The sequence below is a fragment of the Coffea eugenioides genome, chromosome 11 (genome assembly GCF_003713205.1).
Source record: "Coffea eugenioides isolate CCC68of chromosome 11, Ceug_1.0, whole genome shotgun sequence".
Classification (NCBI taxonomy): domain Eukaryota; kingdom Viridiplantae; phylum Streptophyta; class Magnoliopsida; order Gentianales; family Rubiaceae; genus Coffea; species Coffea eugenioides.
Window position 1 is genome coordinate 45,492,694 of NC_040045.1, and position 17,848 is coordinate 45,510,541.

Sequence of the window (17,848 nt, forward strand, 5' to 3'; positions counted from 1 at the left end):
TTTGGGCATGGGTAGCCCATTGGGACTTGGGACAAATTGCCAGCTCTACCCAAAACACATGTTTTCTGGGCGAGATATGGACAGTACATAGTAGGATTTCTACGAGAAGCAAGGCACCGACTATTTTGTATTCAAATTGGGGAAACCTTTGAAGCCAATCACGGCCGAGGACTTCAAGCTTCCTCTCGAAGTATATATTCTCCAAATTGCGGCCAAGAATGGAGAAGCACACACCCCCTGGCAAAATAGCTCTGAAAGTCCCTGTTCTTTACAAAAGCTACCATGAGCAAAAGAAAACCAATTGCAAACAATAACAACCCTGAAAATGAATCCGAAGTTCGGATTAACAGCTAATCATGAGGGGTTGATCCTGTGAACTTATTGGCATGGTCTCTCCTGTGGCTGAATTCAAGGAACTCGTAACTATGGAACATCATCACGCCTCCACAGCTCAAGGCCACCAAAGAATGCAGAATACATATCATGAAGAACCCACCCGAACCCATCAATCATTCCCAAACAACAAAGATAATCCTTTTCCTCTTTTCAGAAACCTCCAATTCCCAGAAAGCAAAAACGGCCCTTTTAAAATTAATTCACAAAAAAGAACAAACTTCAATCAAACATAACCAAAACTTATATTTTTAGCCTCAAATGTAATACTAAAAACTGAATTCCCTGCAGATTTTGACTTTTAAAACACATGTAACCGAAGCCCAAAAATCTAGATGGCATGGTACAATTCTCAACTGATCAAAACCCAGAAAGATTTTTCACCTAAAGCTCAAGGTTTTCGATGCAAATAAGCAATAAAGTACCCGAAACAATCCTTCAGATTTAGAGTTTTGGACCATATGTGGGTTTCCGTCCTCTTATCATAGCAACAAACAGGTGACTATCTAGGCTGGTTATCATGGGAAATCGAGATCAGTGAATAGGGACTGGATGGAGAATGATCCAAGAAAAACGTTGGATCAAAAAACACAGACGAAATGACATCTAGAAGAGGAGTGAAATTGAGTGAAATCTCCGATTTCGCTTCAAAGGTTTCCCTCAATTTGGATGCAAAATGGCCGGTGTCTTACTTCTCGTAGAAATTATATTGTGTACTTCCAAAAAAGCCCCTGTCTGGCCGTTGATTTGTGTACAAAAACATATGTTTTGGGTGGTGATACCGTATAAGTCCTCAATTGGCATAATAATTTTATTTAAGGGATTTAATTCATGCGATAAAATATTAAGAAACCAAATCGGTTTTAGTGAAATAGTTTGAGGACTAAATTGGCGGCTTTCCCAAGAAAAAGAGGAAAATAACAAAACAGTAAAAGCACAAAAAAAGAAAGAAAAGAAAAGGAGATTGAGAATTGGAGACCCAGAGGCACAGTGGCAACAACCGGAGAGAAGAGTGAAGAGGGGGGAGGAAGTGGGCGGCTCTGCTGCGATTCTACACTCTTCGTTCACTCACAGAAGCTGTTGGCGGTTCGGCTTCAGCAGCATCTCCCCGTTTTTCGACCCACATTATCCATTAAAATCGGTATCAACGCGCAATTCAATTTTTTTTTTCCTTTTTGACTCTGGTCACTTTTTTTTTTTTTTTTGGTTGGGGTTCCGCCGCTCTTGTTTGTCTGCGTGTAATCGGGAATGGAAATCGGATGTCATCGGATTATTATTGGAAAAGAATGAATGAAAATTGATTGTTCGATTGATGCTCTTCTCCAGGACGGGCTACTGTATAACATCCTTCTCAACAGAACACAACTTTTATTAAAGCGGACTCCTTTTATTCAGTTCTCACTTCTCAGTATTTATATAATTCAATGTGTTTCATGTCTGTTCTGCCGTGCACTTTTCCATTTTTACTGGTGCTCAATTCATAATGCCTATTATCAGAGGAGGGAAATTTTTTTATGCATACACAATCCTCGTGACTCTGGACGTTGTTCTTCCCATTCGTTTTTTTTTTCTTTGAAGATAGATTTACTGCAGAACTTAATGGATTCAAAACAACTTTTCACTGATGGTGAAATTCAAAGCCAAGCATCACCTACGACCACAGCTCGCGTGAAAAGAGCTGTTCTTTTAGATAAATGTTCTGGCCAGCGCCAGAGGAGATGTAGCCCGCGCCTAAAGGACATTCCTCAAAGCAAGCGACCTTATTATGGCACTTCCCTCAAAGTTTCACGGCAACAACAGCTGCTACATCAACAACACCACGATGACGATGACCACGCCTTCCATGCTGGTGTGCAAGATGCTGATTGTAATCTCAACCACGTTATCCAGGTTAATGATGTGGATGTGGATGTGGATGTGGATGTGGATGTGAATGTGAATGGAGAACCCACAATTCCTGCTACCAAATTAGAATATAAATCTGCTTATGTTGAAAAGGGAGATCCCCTAGATGAAATTATTCAGAATGCTGCAGGTGGAGATTCTGTAAATGATTCAGGAACTACAAGTCTTGATGATACATCATCTGCTGGCAATGAAGCTGGTGATCTCCAATGCACTCCTGCTGAGGCATCTAATAACAATTGGTTGCAAAGTTATAGTCTCTCGCTGCGTGGTGATGAAAAGAGTTCCCATGTGTTGGTGAAAGCGACAACAGGAACATTTGATGCACATCATCTTCAGCCTGTTCAGGTGATCCCACCTTGTTAACGTTCTCACAGGACTTAAAACAATTTAACAAGTGACATTTATGTTTTTAAATTTTTTCCCAGATAATGATTATTAGAAACCTGATATTTCTGTGGGATGTTACTAGAGAAATAAATTTATGCAAAATTTAATTGTTACTCAATTGTCAAAAATTGAAACTTCAAACAAGATATCCAAGTAAAACACAGAGTCTTAAACATTCTTTTTCTTTTTCATAGTTAAGATGATAATTGATAAACTTTTGCTTTACTGTGACTTAGTATTTTTTTTTCTGCATGTTGCAAGGTGACTAGATTATATTTTCCTAAAAAGGGTATCATACATTTGTAGGGAGAACAAATCATGCAGAATAAAGAGGAGGGAAATCTTCAGAACAACACTAGAGATTTGAATCCAACGGTAAGCAAAATGTCCCTTCAGAATATTTTGTCTTGTTTTTTGGAAAGTACGACAAGATGCTTATATGTTGATTTTATTGGTTTCTATACCAATCCTTTATATTTTCTGTAAGATTTGTGCATGAGCATGCGAATTACATTAGATCCTGACAATACTTAATCTTGCCATCTGTATGAAATTAACCAATGCATTGTTCTTCTCCCTAGTATGCTTCCTTCAACAATTCCTTTGGTTCCCAGTTATTCTGCTTTCCTACCTATAATCAAATCTCTCATTTGTAACTGCACTTTTCTTAGCATTGAGATATCTGCAATTTGTTCTTTTCCTCGCATATTTTTTTTATAGAACCTTTTTGTTTTGTCATGAGGGGATATTATGAAGTTTGAACTCTTCATTTTGTGATTGAAAGTCTTTGTCAACTTGTGCAGCAATGTTCTAGCAAGGGGAAAAATAGCAATATGAACAGTATAAAATGTCAAACGTGAATTCTTGGTTGAATTTTATCCAAACCGATAATTCTGAAAACTTAATGGTATTGAAACACATTGCACAGATCGCAAGTTACATCAGAAGCAGCCTGTATCATCTTTAATAACAGTAGATGACTGAAATGCTTGTAATAAAGTCACTGACTTTTGGAAAATGAATATTGAGTTAAAAGAAATAATAGCTACAGATAGTCATGCAAGCAGAGGTTACACTCCTGCATCATAAAGCAGGCTGTTGACTACATTTTGGACATCTGTTAGAAAATGTAGCCAATAAGTGGGATTGAAGTTTTGCAGTTTGTCCCACTTGACATACACCAATGTTTTTTCTGCAGGTTTTTTTCACTAAGAAACATACATTGGTGGCTTCTCCTAAGTTACGTGGGTAAGATAGTTTCACTGGCCACCTTAACGTCTCTTTGGATAAATTTTGTATAAATGTAATAAAATGAGTCTTTCTTCCATTAAGGATGCTATTGGTGGATATTTCTGGTGGTCAAGAAGAAATAAAGATTCCTGTTATTAATTTGGTTGATGACACACCTTTTGCGGCTACCGGTAAGTTAATTCAGTAATTTGGTAGTTTGGGATCAAAATCGTTGTTAATGAAAATTGCTAGCGAGTAAAACAGTTTGCATGTTTTAGCTCACTATGATTATAGGTTGATTATGTCTTTTCTAGTCACCCTGATGTTTCTTATAAACTACCCAATTTTTTTAGTTTTGAAAGAGAGATTAGACAGAGGCTTTGATGAAATTATTCTGGTTTGAATGGCCAATAGTTGCTATCATGTCTTCAAAGGATTTGCGGCATGCAATTGTTGAATCATTTGCGGACATGTTGCTTGTTTTATTTGGGATAATGTTAGTTTTCATCTCGCTCAGGCATAGTAATGCGCTAGGATTGGCTTACCGATATGGTGTTAAGTGTGCATGGCCAGTAATTGCTTTGCAAATTGAATTGACCATATAAAGACTAGCTTCACCAATCTCGACCTAGTGTTACATACTTCCTCTTGTACACTTGGCATTATGCAAACAGTCTAATTCCAAACTGCTACATGTTTTTACGCACTTAGTTTCTTCATGGTCACTACAATTCTTATCAGCGTTATCATCATTGTCATTACTATTTTTTGGTAATAATTTCTTTGAGTGCTTTCTGAGTGGTCAGGTCATCTGACATTGTCTTTGACCCCTATCGAAATTGTCTTTGATGTCTATATTTACTTAAGGTGTGTAAAATGGTGCATGTTTAACAGATACCATCCTTTAGTATCAAAGCTGTTTCTTTTACTCCAATGGGCATGTATGTTTTACAGAAAGAGTATCATCCAGTTTCTTAACCTTAATACTCTTTTTGAAGTATAATATGTATTAGTTTGTACCTTAGGAACTCATAGCACAAAAAGTTTGCATGTGTTGGACATGAAAGGTTACATTTATATCTAGCTGAAACAAAAAGGAATTCCTGAAAAACATGAAAAGAAAAAGCTTGATCTTTATTCATTTTTTACATTCCAGTTACGGGTGAGTAAATTTATTTCTAGATTCTTATTAGGTCCTATTAGACATGACCTAAGCTATTAAGGTCATCCTTTACTAACTTTTAATTCCTGGGATAAGTAAAGATTAATCATGCATTAAACAACTTCTGATGTATTTCTTGCCTGCCACACAGTTTTGATGCTTTCTAGTTCAATATTCTGCAGGGTTTACATATTCCAGGTCTATCCAAGTCGCAGAAAATGTGGACCTTCCTCCTAATGCTGATGGATGCAGGTGCAAGGGGAATTGCATACACCCAAAATATTGTGCTTGTGCTCGGCTCAATGATTCAAAATTTCCTTATGTACGTCATAATGGTGGCAGGTGAGGTTTGAGCCATATGTCCTTTGAATGATTCTAGGCCTGGCAATTTAACCTGAAACCCACAAACCCGCCCAACCTACCTACTAGATTTGAAGATTGGGTTGGGTCAGTTGGGTTGTGGGTTACTTTTGGGTTGGGTGGACAAAACCCAACCATGTTTTGGGGGGTTGGGTTTTAATTTGAGCACCCTATTGACCCATGCATGAATTGTGGTATACAGCAAAATCAGCGGCAATTTGCTAACTTTGATTACATAAGCTCTTACGAACAGTAGTTAAATGAATTCTTTTTCACATGACATGTTGCTAAATGAATTTATTTATCAAGCTCCCAGCATTTTTGGATAAAACAGGGAATATGTAGAACAGACAAAGCAATTATATCTTCAGAACTTGATTAGGAAAAGAAAAGCCATTATTCCATTTACGGACAAAGCAATTATAATTCTCCATTTACAGTGTAATGGCTATTAACTTCTTTTTTTTTTTTTTTGGGTCACTTCATAGTTTACATACTAGCAATGGAGAATACAAATTTCAGCACTAATTTTTATGCAATTACATAAACCTATATATATTAATATCACTAGCTACCGTTTTGAAATTTTTTATAATCAAACTCAACACGACTTGGCCTAAATCAATTGTTCACAGCAGGGATTCAACTATAATTGACAGGTATATACATATCTTAAGATAATCATGCCATATTAAATAAAAACACTGCTATAATCAATGAAATTGACAGGTACAAATGTAGTACCTTATAATAAATGTTTTATTTTAGTTTATTTTGTCTCTTTTTTTCTTTTTATTTTGTACTTCTAAGCTGCTAATTTCTTACATCTTCTTCTGGTAAATATATGCTAAGTACACTAAAATTGAAAAGTTCAACTTCATTCTATGAGATTCTTTTGATTTTATGTTTTTTCATTTCTCTGGTAAGATAGTTTGCCTAAATTTTTCTTTTTTATGACATAATATAGTTAATTTCTCATCATAGATAAATGTAACTTGCCTTATTTGCTACATAAGTAGCATAGTTATGGCATTGTTATTATTCTTAGATATTTTATCCAAGGGCATTTTTTTGTCAAATTATTAAAATATAATGCATATGGAGGTATCAAATTTTTTTAAGTGCCAAAATCATTTGTGGTGTAATGGATGCAAAGTTTTACCCTAATAAAGAAGATACAGCTTATGAATTATCTAATAAAGAAGATAGAAGCTCTTTCAAGAAAAAAAAAAGAAAGGAAAAAGATAGAAGCAACACGATTAAATAGTGGAAGACTCCTAAATGATACACACACAGCATCATATAGTAGGAAGGCCCGGGAAGCACTTTTCTCTCAAGTTTCCCAAGAGGCACGGGGTCAATACGAGCTCGACAGGGAGAACCAAAGACAAAGATTCTCTCGTCGGTAAAATGCAATTGATTTTGAGAATTCGTTCTTTTCTTATCTTATGAAGTTTGTTTGGTGATTTAAAACATGACATGTTTTTCCATTTCAGTTGGGTCATAGTGGGGCATTTGGTTTTAACCCAACCAGATCCGACCCAAGAGTAACCCACTGAACACTTGAGAGACTAAACCCATTATTGACCTGCCCAAAGTCAACCCAAGCTGCCCAATTGCCACCTATAAACGATTCTCATATCTCTTGAATACTGGATTGAACGGATCAAAAGGATCCTCTTGGGTTTTGCCACTGGTGAATGCTGTATAAATCATAGGAAATTTAAGTTAGTTGATGGCCAAAATGATTTTATTGGCTTGCATAAACAGTCGCAAACAGAGGCAAGTTAATCACCTGCCAACCGCCTTGGATTGTCTAACAAGAAAAGCTTGTTATGGCAGGGGCCTGGATATGCCATAGGCTTTTGGCCTTACCTGCTTTCTGAGATCTGTCATGGAATGGTTGAAAGATTCGTAGAATTGACCAATGGTACACAAGCATGAGGTGGGATGTTTAGGTGCCACTTTCAGTAACATGTGCAAGGTGGCTATTTTTTCTCATTTGTTCTTGGGCAAGCTAAAATAAGTTGGCGTGCTTCTAGTTATGTCTTAGTTGTCATGGTAATTGTTAGTCATGCATTTCTAACTCATTACCATCCATGTCCCTGTTTGGCGCCCAAACAGGTCTTACATTAGCCTGTTGAATGTCAAAAAATCCACCTTAGGAAATCAGTGATATGTAGTCAAACTTCATGTTCTTTTCCTTCCTTTCTACCTTTACCTCTTTTCCTTAAGTTGGCAAAGTCTACAAATGTGGTTGGGCTGCTAAGTTCCTTATAAATAGGAACTTAGTTATCTTGGAATTTTGCTGCTTTAAACTACATAAAACATAAAGCAGGTTGTACCTTATCGCCTGTCCTGTTATAGTTTTTGGGTTGTTTATTTCTTTAAAAAGCACAATTATTTACCCAATGCATTCCAGATTGAGAAAAGCAAAGGATGTTGTGTTTGAATGTGGACCCAATTGTGGCTGTGGACCTGATTGCATCAATCGTATATCTCAACGGGGAATAAAGTATCAACTTGAGGTAATGTGCATGTAATGATCCAAAAGGGTTTCAGGAATCTCTAATAAAAGGATTTTTTTGCCTTTTTTTTTTTTTGGTTGCAGGTCTTTCGCACACTGGATAGAGGGTGGGCTGTCAGGACTAAAGACTTCATTCCATCTGGTGCACCTGTTTGTGAATATGTAGGTATTCTTAGACGGACGGATGAGCTGGATAAAGTTGACGTTAATGATTATATATTCGAAATTGATTGCTTGCATACCATTAAGGGCATTGAAGGAAGAGAGGTATATTTATTTGAGATGTGAAAACCTTTTCTTCTTTTCTTTTTCCCCCGCTTTTTTCTGTCAGGGTGGCTTCATACTTTCTCTGAATTTGAAAAAGGTTCATTGGATTTTATGCAATGATGTAATTGGAAAAGTTTGAGAATTTTGTTTGATCTACATAATCTGCACTCGTTCCTAAGTTCAATGCATGATGAGATCTTAAAAGCTGAATTGCCTGGTACAAAGTATACTCAATTTTGATTACAGGATGAACTCCTGTGTGTGAATATATAGGTACTCTTTAACTGAATTCATGATGGGAGGACTACAGATTTTGTAGCCCCTTAGTATGTGGACTAGTTTCACTTTGTAGCTTAACTTGGACTGATTTGGTCTTTGTTGTTTCTGGATTGCGTTATTTCCTATAGTGTATATTGTCTTTGGATAGCTTGTTGATGTGACTGAATATGGCGATAATAGAAAATGAGGGACAAAAATTATGTGAGACTAATTATGAGGGACCAACGATGTTATCAGTAAAATACGAGGGACTTAATCAGGACAACTGATGAGTGTAAAGTACCATAGTTTGCCCATTTACAAGTTACAAATGTATGTGTGTGTGAGAGAGAGAGGGTGCCCTGGAGGAGTGTATAAATATCTGTTTTGTCTTTTGCATAATGCTTATTTTATTGCATTCGCTTTCCATTGTGTTTCATAGGCATATTATGAGCATTCAACTGTCAAATTAAACCTTTTTTTTTTTTTTGTTTCAGAGACGATTTGGAGCAGTATCAACATCTCTATGTGACAATATTGAGAAAATAGAGGATGGATATTTAGAAAAGACTCCAGAATTTTGCATAGATGCAAACCATATAGGGAACGTTTCTAGGTTCGTCAACCACAGCTGTGAGCCAAATCTCTTTGTCCAGTGCATTTTGAGCACGCACCACGATTTCCGACTTGCTCGTATTGTTCTGTTTGCTGCTAGAAGCATTTCTCCATGGCAGGTATCATGTTGCTATTACTTTAAGACAGATTTATAGCTTGTTTGTTGTAAGGTGGGAATGCTTTCTTTGTTGCATAAATTTGTTTTTACCAAAAATAAAAAAAAAATAAAAAAAATCAAATCTGTAAGTGTAAATAAAAATACAGCACAGCCTAGTGTCAGCAGCATTGTTCTTCTTCGTGATTCATTCCACCTCGTAGTATGATGCGTGCAACAATGATGTGGTTGAGGCCCTAGGAATTGAAGGTCCTGGGTTCTAATCTCCTTGCTCCCTCCCCGCTTCTTAAATCCCACACCTCCCATGGTAGAAAAAATAAAAAATAAAATTTTGGAAAAAAATAGTATTTCACTCTATCTAATTCTGTGATATATAAGACTCGGGTGAAATACTTGTGGTAATAATTTGTCTTAAGCATTTCATGCTGTTGTTTGAAGCAAGATGCGTTAGTTTTGAGTATAAAAAAAAAGCTTGGCTGTTGAATGAATGTCGAATTGAGATAGAGCTATAGCAAATATGTATTGTGGCAGCTGTGAGCGTCTGGTTACCTAACAAAGATGCGCAGTGGAGTTGAAAATTGTTAATACAAGCAGGACGGACTCAATAGCACTGCTGTCTTAATAATCAAAGCTCACCACAGCTTTTAGGTTCCTAGTACTTAAAACCCATATCACTCTTTAGTTATCTACTCTTTAATTAGAGTGTGTGTTCCCCGTAACACAGTTGAATGGCTCTTTTCATTTCTTTTTGTTCCAAAGGCAATTGTAATAACGTAACAAATGAATTGCTTTGCCGCAAACAGGAACTCACGTATGACTATGGCTATCCACTTGGTAGTGTCATTGGCAGCGATGGTGAGGTAAAGGTGCAGCCATGCTATTGTGGAGCAGAAGATTGCCGAAAACGCTTGTACTAGGCTGCGCACCTTTGCAAGTTTTGGAATTCTTGAGGATTTTTGTTCAAGTAGAGTTGAAGGTCCCTGGAGAAATTAGGGAACTGGGCTCATCATTTACCCATTTTGTGATGGCCTGACTTGAGAAATTAGGAATAAAATGGTTTGGGTTTATGGAAATGGAATGGTCACGTAAACCGCTGACCCTTTTTTTTTTTTTTGGAAGAACAAACCTCGAATTCTTGATTAATTTCGCATCTCATCCCAGAGCACGACACAATACAGCGTCGGGTGTTTAATCTTCTTGCGTATTTTGTAGAGGCAGTGCGTAATCCAGGTGATGCCAAGTTTTTGAAGGTACCATTTCGAACTTTTAAATGGAAAGGCCGAATCGGTTTAAGGGGACTACAATTCCTGTTGAGAAATTCGTGCATAAATGCTTCAGCGCAGCATTTCGTGCGGATGGCTGCTGCTTACCAAACAGTGAAGAACTGGAGAGAAAGTACTACAAGTAACTAATTTCCCTTTTTTTTTTTTTTTTTTGGTTTCTTTGGGTGGGAGTGGGAAGCCGCGGGTCTCAAAAAGGCGTCCAACTTAACTTGGGACCCAATGGGGAAAATAGCTGAATGCGACCCTATACTGACTCTCTACCCCCCGGCCTATGTTTATGGCCCCCAAGTCCCAACTCAACCTTCCTAATTCCATTAGACTAATGACAAGAAGAAGTGAGCAGAGTGATTCCAAACCCATCTGTGTAAGCTTCCGTTTTTTTTGCGATCATGATTAGCACTATAATTGCGCTCTTTGATTGAGATTGAGGACAAAGCCAAGCAATTAACTTCAATAATATAGATGTGAGAGAGAGAGAGAGAGAGAGATGCATAATTGCACATAGGGCAATAATGAGAAATTACTTAATGGGAGGACAATCGGGGCACTAACTCATCCAATTCCAATATGGCCAAAAAGGTGGCCCTTTACATATATGGAGGGACCATTGATAATAAGCAATAAGCAATGAGATTTGTATGGCTAATGATTCTCTCCCTCTTCCGGATATGAAAATTGAAAGGTGGAGAAGAAATGATATAAAGTGGAGAGAGGATTTTACTCAAATGGTAGGATAAGGTGCCCTTACCAATCCAATTTCCAACGCCATCAACCTTTTTCTTTTTCTTTTGCTTTTTATTTATATATATTTATTTATTTTTGCCTAAGTAGGATAAGGAGTAGTAGTGTAGTATTATTTCATATCATGTGTAAACCTATACTACCCCTCCTTCCGCCCCCACTCGACTATTGTTTATAAAAAAAGAACAAATCCCAAAGAAATAGAAAGAATAAATAAAAGAAAGAAAGATGTGCATCATCATGACCAAAGATTAGGGAAAGGGTCATGACCAAGGATTAGGTGTTGATAAAACTGTATATATATAATTTAGTACTAGAAAGTTTGACGAGATCGGTTAAATCATATGTAAATTTAATAGACACACACATATATATATATATATATGTATATATATATATAAGAGAAAGAGAAAGAAAGAGTGGCAACTAAAATGCGTGTGTAAATTGTAAACGCATCAACAAAAAGAAAGTGACCTCTAATGATAATTTGTCAGAGTAGCAATAGGGAGGGAGCCCTATAAACGTAAGCGTGTTTTCAAACATCCAACGTGGGAAGTAACTTAATTGTGGCCGCGGGAATAAATTAATGGCATTGGTCTTCCTCATAGGTTATATATATGTACAGTACATGCAAAGAATTCCCACGGCCATGGGGAAAATCACACTTAACACCAAGAAGACCAATGGTAGAAGATGATTATAAAAAGAGATAAGACAGCCATGATCACCTTAATCATCATCACCATCCCAAAAATAAATGTCAAATCCACAGGCAAGCAAGAAGATTTCTTGGGGAAAAAAACGAACCCGCTCTCTTAATCACTACACCACCAGCACTAGCACTAGCACTAGCAGTGTGTAAGTGTACGGTGTACCCCAACAAAACCAAAGAAAGGAGAAGGAAAAAAAAAAAGAAAGAAGGAAAGAAAGAGGAACCCTTCCCAGGCTTTTTGGTCTGGTCGGGTCGTCCTAGACTCCCTCCGTCTCTCATCACCATCATCATCCACAAGCATAACTTCCTCAAGGAAGGAAGACACCTTCCCCACTTCCCCTTCCCCTTCCCTCCTTAGTCGCCATATTACTACTCTATTAGAAGATATATTTAGATACAGGAAAAGTTACTTAAATAGTCTGCTACTACTTTTGAATAGATAGGTAAGCATCTCTCGCAAAGTGGGTTTGGGACTATGGGTTTGGGTTTTGGGAAGGGTTCCTCAAAACCATAAAAACAGAAACGCCGTTACCCTCAATCCACTCCGTTTCCCGTTGAGTCTTAAGTCACGTGTTTACGTGCCTTTACGATTTTAATCAACAATCAACAAAACAATCAAAAACCCAGATTGAGATTTGTGTGTGTGAGAGAGAGAGAGAGAGAGAGAGAGAGAGTACAAAAGCCCCGAACTGTCTGCTTTTGCCAGATGGCCTTAGAACAATTGAGCCTCGCTGTGGCTGCTGCTCCTCCCCACTCTGACTCCCCTTCCCCCTCCCCCTCCACCGCCGCCCTCAACGGCCGTCAACCCCCCACCACCGCCCTCGACCCCCACAAAGATGACGACTCCGCCAAAGTCCCCAGGCTCCCCCGCTGGACCCGCCAAGAAATCCTCGTCCTCATTCAGGGCAAAAGGGTCGCCGAGAACCGCGTCCGCAGAGGCCGCACCGCCGGCCTCGCCTTCGGCTCCGCCCACGTCGAGCCCAAATGGGCCTCTGTTTCTTCTTACTGCAAGAGGCACGGCGTCAACCGCGGCCCCGTCCAGTGCAGGAAGAGATGGAGCAATCTGGCCGGGGACTTTAAGAAGATCAAAGAGTGGGAGTCTCAGATAAGGGAAGAAACCGACTCGTTTTGGCTCATGAGGAACGATTTGAGGAGGGAGAGGAAGCTTCCCGGATTCTTCGATAGAGAGGTTTACGATATTCTCGACGGCGGAGGCCGGGCCGATGGTGCCACCCCCGCCGCTGAGGAGGGAGCAGAAGAGCTAGTTTTGGCTTTGGCGCCCTCTGCCACCGAGGGTCCTGAGGAGGCCGACGCTGAGACAGAGGCTGTGTTTGACAGTGGTCGGAGCGCTGCAGCTGACGATGGCTTGTTCTCTGATTTTGACCAGTCCGTTCAGGAGGAGGTTGTGGGTAGCCCGGATAAGGAGTTCCGGCCGGCTAACGAGACTCCCGTTACCGCTGTTCCGGCGCCTACTCCAATTTCAGGTCTTTAGTACTGTTAACTGCTGTCAGCTTTTAGTGTTAGACCCCGCCCCCACCCCCAAACCCCTTCTTTTTTTGAAAAAAGCTGGATTAAAATTTCTCTCTGACTTCTCAATTTATACTGACAAAAGCCTTCTTAATCTTTTTCGTCTTGCTTATTCCTTTTGGCTTCGTTTGGATTGAGAAATTTGACAAAGGATTTGAAATCATCTTAAATCGCTATAGTTGTTTAGATCATTTAAGAAGTATTTGAATTTGTGAATGACAAATTATTATAGTGTTTAAAATGTATCTTCATGAGCCACTTGTCCACTTATGTCCGCAGACGTTAGAGGATACATAAAAGTTGAGTCTTGAACACAACTGAAACCTTCATGGGCTATGTTGGGATTTTGTAGTTTACTGTGTTCTGTTTCAAACTAAGGTAGACAAAATAAGGTGAGGTGAATTGAGGAGAAATCATTTGCCTTTATTTTATTTTATTTTAAATTTATCCCCTAAATATTGTCTTGGATAGGAGCATGGAAGGGAGGGAAAGTGTCCTCCTTTTAACATTTCTTCTTTCTCATCTAAGACCTGAATTGACATGGCAGAATACACAAAAAAGATAGGGCTTGCACGAGATAAATTCCACATGCCATTTTATATTCGAGGAAGGTATAGGAAGGAGATTTAGGAGAGTTAAGTATCACGTGAACTCTTGCAATCTGATTCTTTTTGCTTTCTTCAGTATTGGAGATGAATTTTTTTTCCCTTTCCTGTTCCGCGGGAATGCTATACGTCTTGGGAAACGACAAGTAATTTCCTAGTCGTGGCCAGTCAGCCCGAAGGTGCTTATACCACCAATGAGCAGAACCTTTACTGTCTTCAAAATTGCTAACGACAACAGTTCATATTATAACATCTGTGCTGCCTATAGGGCCTATTATTTAACAACATGCCTGATGAAATTGAATAGGGTTTGATGAAGCAAAATTAACTATTACCTTTTTTTGGCCCTTTTTGTCTTTTGTCCTCTTTTTTTTTTCCTTCTAATGTATATTTCCCTTCATCTGTGGTCTCTCTTTGCAAGACAAACGTGATTGGAGAATATCTCATCCATTTCTTTATTTCATTCTGTGTTTGTAATTCTATCTCCTTTAAGTTGCCATCCGTCCAATTATAGAATGCAAATGCTTGAAAGAATGATAATTCTTTCCCCCTTTTATAGTTCTTTTTTACTTGATTATCACTACGGTCTTCAGTACATCTCTTTGATTTTCAAACTCGTCTGTTTGTGGATCATGCAAAGAGAGGAAAATTCAGACAGAACACACGTGGTGATTCAAATGGTTGTGCAATGCCAAAACTTTCCTGATGCTCTGCTAATTTTGTTGTTACTGTTCCTATGTGACTATGATTGTTGAATTTTTTGCTTGTCCTCATATTCCATTTTTTGAATTTGCAGAGAAGCAGTATCAACCAATCTCTCAAGGGCATCCTGCTCAAGGCATGTTCCGTTATCTCCCAACTGTTACAAACCTGTCTAATGTTTTCTTTAGTTGCTCATTGGAAATGCCTTGCAGCTCAAGTAAAACAAATTTCTGTCTAGTTTTCCAGGATGTGTATCCAATTGCCGTCAAAATGGGAGAATTTTTATTATGAAACATAAGATCAAACTCTGACCAGTTTCCACAAGGTCAAGCTAGTTTGTATCTTTCTTGCATCTGTTTAGAAGATAGAAAAGTTTAGCTCGCCAGAAAGAGACAGTTGTTCACTTGACTAATTGAGAATGTGGCTAAATCTGCATGTTGAAATGTTTGAATCTTATGGGGTTGGAATGATTGTGATTATGATCCTTTAACCTGACTTGACTTCGTAATGATGGTCGTTTTTATTCATTATAAATATTGACGTCTTGTTTTGTTATCATAAACTACCAAGCTAGGTAGAACAAGGGAGTGTGTAATTAGATATTTATCTTTATTGTCTAGCATCTGATATATGGCCATTGTTGCTTATAATATGTTGAATAATTAATGAAAAAGTAGATGCTTGCTTTGCCTTTCCTGAGATGGGTTTTGTTGCAGGCACCAGTTTCGAGAAACAACCTTCTTTAAACCCAGAGATAGGAAGCACTCAGGAAGGAAAGAAACGAAAGAGGTATATTGCAGAAGTTGATGAACAAGATGAAATGAAAAGCCTGCATGATCAGTTAATTGAAGCTTTTGAAAGGAATGGTAAATTGCTGAGCTCCCAACTAGAATCTCAGAACGTTCACTTGCAATTGGATAGGGAGCAGCGGAAGGATCAAGCTAATAGCTTGATTTCTGTACTTCACAAGCTTGCAGATGCCTTGGGACGAATTGCTGATAAGTTGTAGTAGTTAATAGTCCTCAAGTTCAGTTTACAGAAATATGTCAAGAAATGGATGAGTTATAGCCAGGGCTCTGAATAGTTTGATTGGTCAAATCAGATTCATTGAAGGCTGAGGTAAATCTTTTGTATCTATAGTAGTTTTCTACCAAAGATTTCCTTTCTTTCTTTTTTTTTTTTTTCACCTTCTTTTTGAGCTACTCTTAGTTTAGGTGATACAATTGGTAGGGGGACTTTCCTTTTCCTGGGTTTCTCAAGGCTGTACAGAGATCAGGAGTAATAATGCTGCTGCTTTTATATGGTTGCCCTTTTCAAGAACAAAAACTCAAATTGTCTGTTACGAGCATTCTGCTGTGCCAAAATTACTATGAACAGAAGATTGTTGGTCTTCTGCATGTGGGAACCGACAAGTAACCTGACTGATTTTTGCTTGCCTTCTAAAGAAACTTATAAGATGCATGCTGGTATTTATAGCGAACATAAACACCAGGTGTACTAATGTAATTCTAGGAAGTTGGTAGCAGTTGTGGCGCGTAAATGGAGGATCCTAATTTGTAGTACCTGACTAGACTTTGTTAGCTGTAACTCAGATAACCGTCTTTGTTTGCAAGGTTGGTTTCCTGATTAACGCAATGGCTGATAAGATACGTCGCATGCCCATCTCCCTCCCTGGAAAATTTTTAACAGCTTATTAAACATCAATTTGATGCATGCATGGTGGACTGCTGCAACTTCATCTTCATCTTTTGGAGGAATTTCTTTTAAGGTTGGGTGTTGGATGCTCAATGCATTTCACAGCATGAGTTTCAACTATAATGTGTGTACTTGGAAGGAAGGATTTAATAGATAATCTGGCACCTCAGAGGAAGAGGTGGTTTATATATATATAAATATAAACCTCATTTGCGTCTTGGTGCTATTGTTTGCATAATCCTCAGAAGTTGGATCATTGACTTGTTTGGTATTTGCATCTTCTCCATCGTTCTTTTGTGAGCCTAATTCAAAAAATCATCTGTCAAGGAGAGGTCAAGAGAGAGGTGCTTTGCGGGCGTTAACTGCTGCATCTTTTGCATCTTCTTTCTTCATTAGAGTATAAATGTGGATCTTGGGTGTTCCCTTTGGATATCAATCAACCTAGCCAGCAGGTAGACAGCGATGGTGTCGTCGGAAGGCTGCAGGTTAAAGATGACATGTCTCTGCTGTTGTATATATAGTTGAAGAGTGTGTTCTGCATTTTCTTTTCTTTCCCTTAAAACGGGAGCATCAATCTTATGTACTTGCAAGCGTTTTGTTTGTCTTCCTTGGAGCTGGAGCCAGTAGTTAAGTAATATAATAATAAAATATTAGGGGGTTGTTGGAGTCATGGTTGAATATGACTGACGTACAAATGCAAGCAAGGTTCCGGAAAGACGCAGGACAGCAAAAGCTAATTGGTTCCATAACCCCTCGATTCTCGATTGCTTATAAAACGCTCCTCCGTGATATCTGGGCTGCTATCTAAAGACTCGAGCAAAATTGACACATGAGCCCTTTTTATTCTTTGTCCTGTTATGTTTAGATTTCTCTTTCATTGGTCTTCCATTTCTAATATAATATACTAATTCGGACAGTGATGAACTAAAAAATTTCTTTTGACTGTTAGATAGATTTTTTTTTGTAAAAAGATACAGTTATTTTCTTATGAAAAAATTTATATTTTCAATAATGATTCTGCATTTCTGTTAGCTAAGCAGCAATAATAATAATCATAATAATAAAAAGAGGGGATAATTTCAGAAACCTCCCCTGAGGTTTCTGACACTTTCACTGACATCCCCTGAGGTTCTCAAAATTTCACTTACCTCCCTTGCTTTTGATTTTGTGGTAACAATCCAGTCCAAATCAGATTAAAATATTATTTTCATGTGTGAGAAGGTATTTTTATTCCATAGCTACCCTTTGCAGAAGTTGTATTAGTAGAAGATTCAAAGAAGAATAAATGATTTGGACTAATTAGTAAAGTTGAGGGGGGGTAAGTGCAATACAAAAAATTGCATGCACCAGATGTGCCATGC

At 38.2% G+C, this 17,848-nt stretch overlaps 2 protein-coding genes across 4 annotated transcripts; both read left to right on the top strand.

The window, feature by feature from the left end:
- Positions 1–1,379: 1,379 nt before the first annotated feature.
- On the top strand, positions 1,380–10,417 carry LOC113754431 (histone-lysine N-methyltransferase, H3 lysine-9 specific SUVH4-like). Its single transcript, XM_027298838.1, has 10 exons — positions 1,380–1,534; positions 1,972–2,646; positions 2,995–3,063; positions 3,887–3,936; positions 4,021–4,109; positions 5,263–5,422; positions 7,863–7,968; positions 8,052–8,234; positions 8,990–9,226; positions 10,026–10,417. The coding sequence occupies exons 2-10, from the start codon at positions 1,993–1,995 to the stop codon at positions 10,137–10,139; spliced, it is 1,662 nt and encodes a 553-aa protein (XP_027154639.1). The 5' UTR covers positions 1,380–1,534; positions 1,972–1,992; the 3' UTR covers positions 10,140–10,417.
- Positions 10,418–12,227: 1,810 nt separating this feature from the next.
- On the top strand, positions 12,228–17,249 carry LOC113754360 (trihelix transcription factor ASR3). 3 transcript variants are annotated; one of them, XR_003465177.1, is made up of 4 exons: positions 12,228–13,442; positions 14,887–14,928; positions 15,509–15,911; positions 16,406–17,249. XR_003465177.1 is itself a non-coding variant. In XM_027298750.1 (3 exons), the coding sequence occupies exons 1-3, from the start codon at positions 12,665–12,667 to the stop codon at positions 15,799–15,801; spliced, it is 1,113 nt and encodes a 370-aa protein (XP_027154551.1). In that variant the 5' UTR covers positions 12,228–12,664; the 3' UTR covers positions 15,802–16,379. The 3 variants fall into 3 exon arrangements, 1 of the variants encoding a protein (XP_027154551.1); XR_003465176.1 differs by lacking the exon at positions 16,406–17,249 and adding an exon at positions 16,023–16,379; XM_027298750.1 differs by lacking the exon at positions 16,406–17,249 and having other exon boundaries at positions 15,509–16,379.
- Positions 17,250–17,848: the final 599 nt, after the last annotated feature.

Bases quoted from the DNA above. Each gene is read 5' to 3' on its own strand.
- LOC113754360 (XM_027298750.1), top strand. From the start codon at position 12,665: ATGGCCTTAGAACAATTGAGCCTCGCTGTGGCTGCTGCTCCTCCCCAC. The intron at 13,443-14,886 runs GTCTTTAGTACT...TTGAATTTGCAG, and splicing joins GGCGCCTACTCCAATTTCAG to AGAAGCAGTATCAACCAATC. The intron at 14,929-15,508 runs GCATGTTCCGTT...GTTTTGTTGCAG, and splicing joins TCAAGGGCATCCTGCTCAAG to GCACCAGTTTCGAGAAACAA.
- LOC113754431 (XM_027298838.1), top strand. From the start codon at position 1,993: ATGGATTCAAAACAACTTTTCACTGATGGTGAAATTCAAAGCCAAGCA. The intron at 2,647-2,994 runs GTGATCCCACCT...ATACATTTGTAG, and splicing joins ATCATCTTCAGCCTGTTCAG to GGAGAACAAATCATGCAGAA. The intron at 9,227-10,025 runs GTATCATGTTGC...TGCCGCAAACAG, and splicing joins GAAGCATTTCTCCATGGCAG to GAACTCACGTATGACTATGG.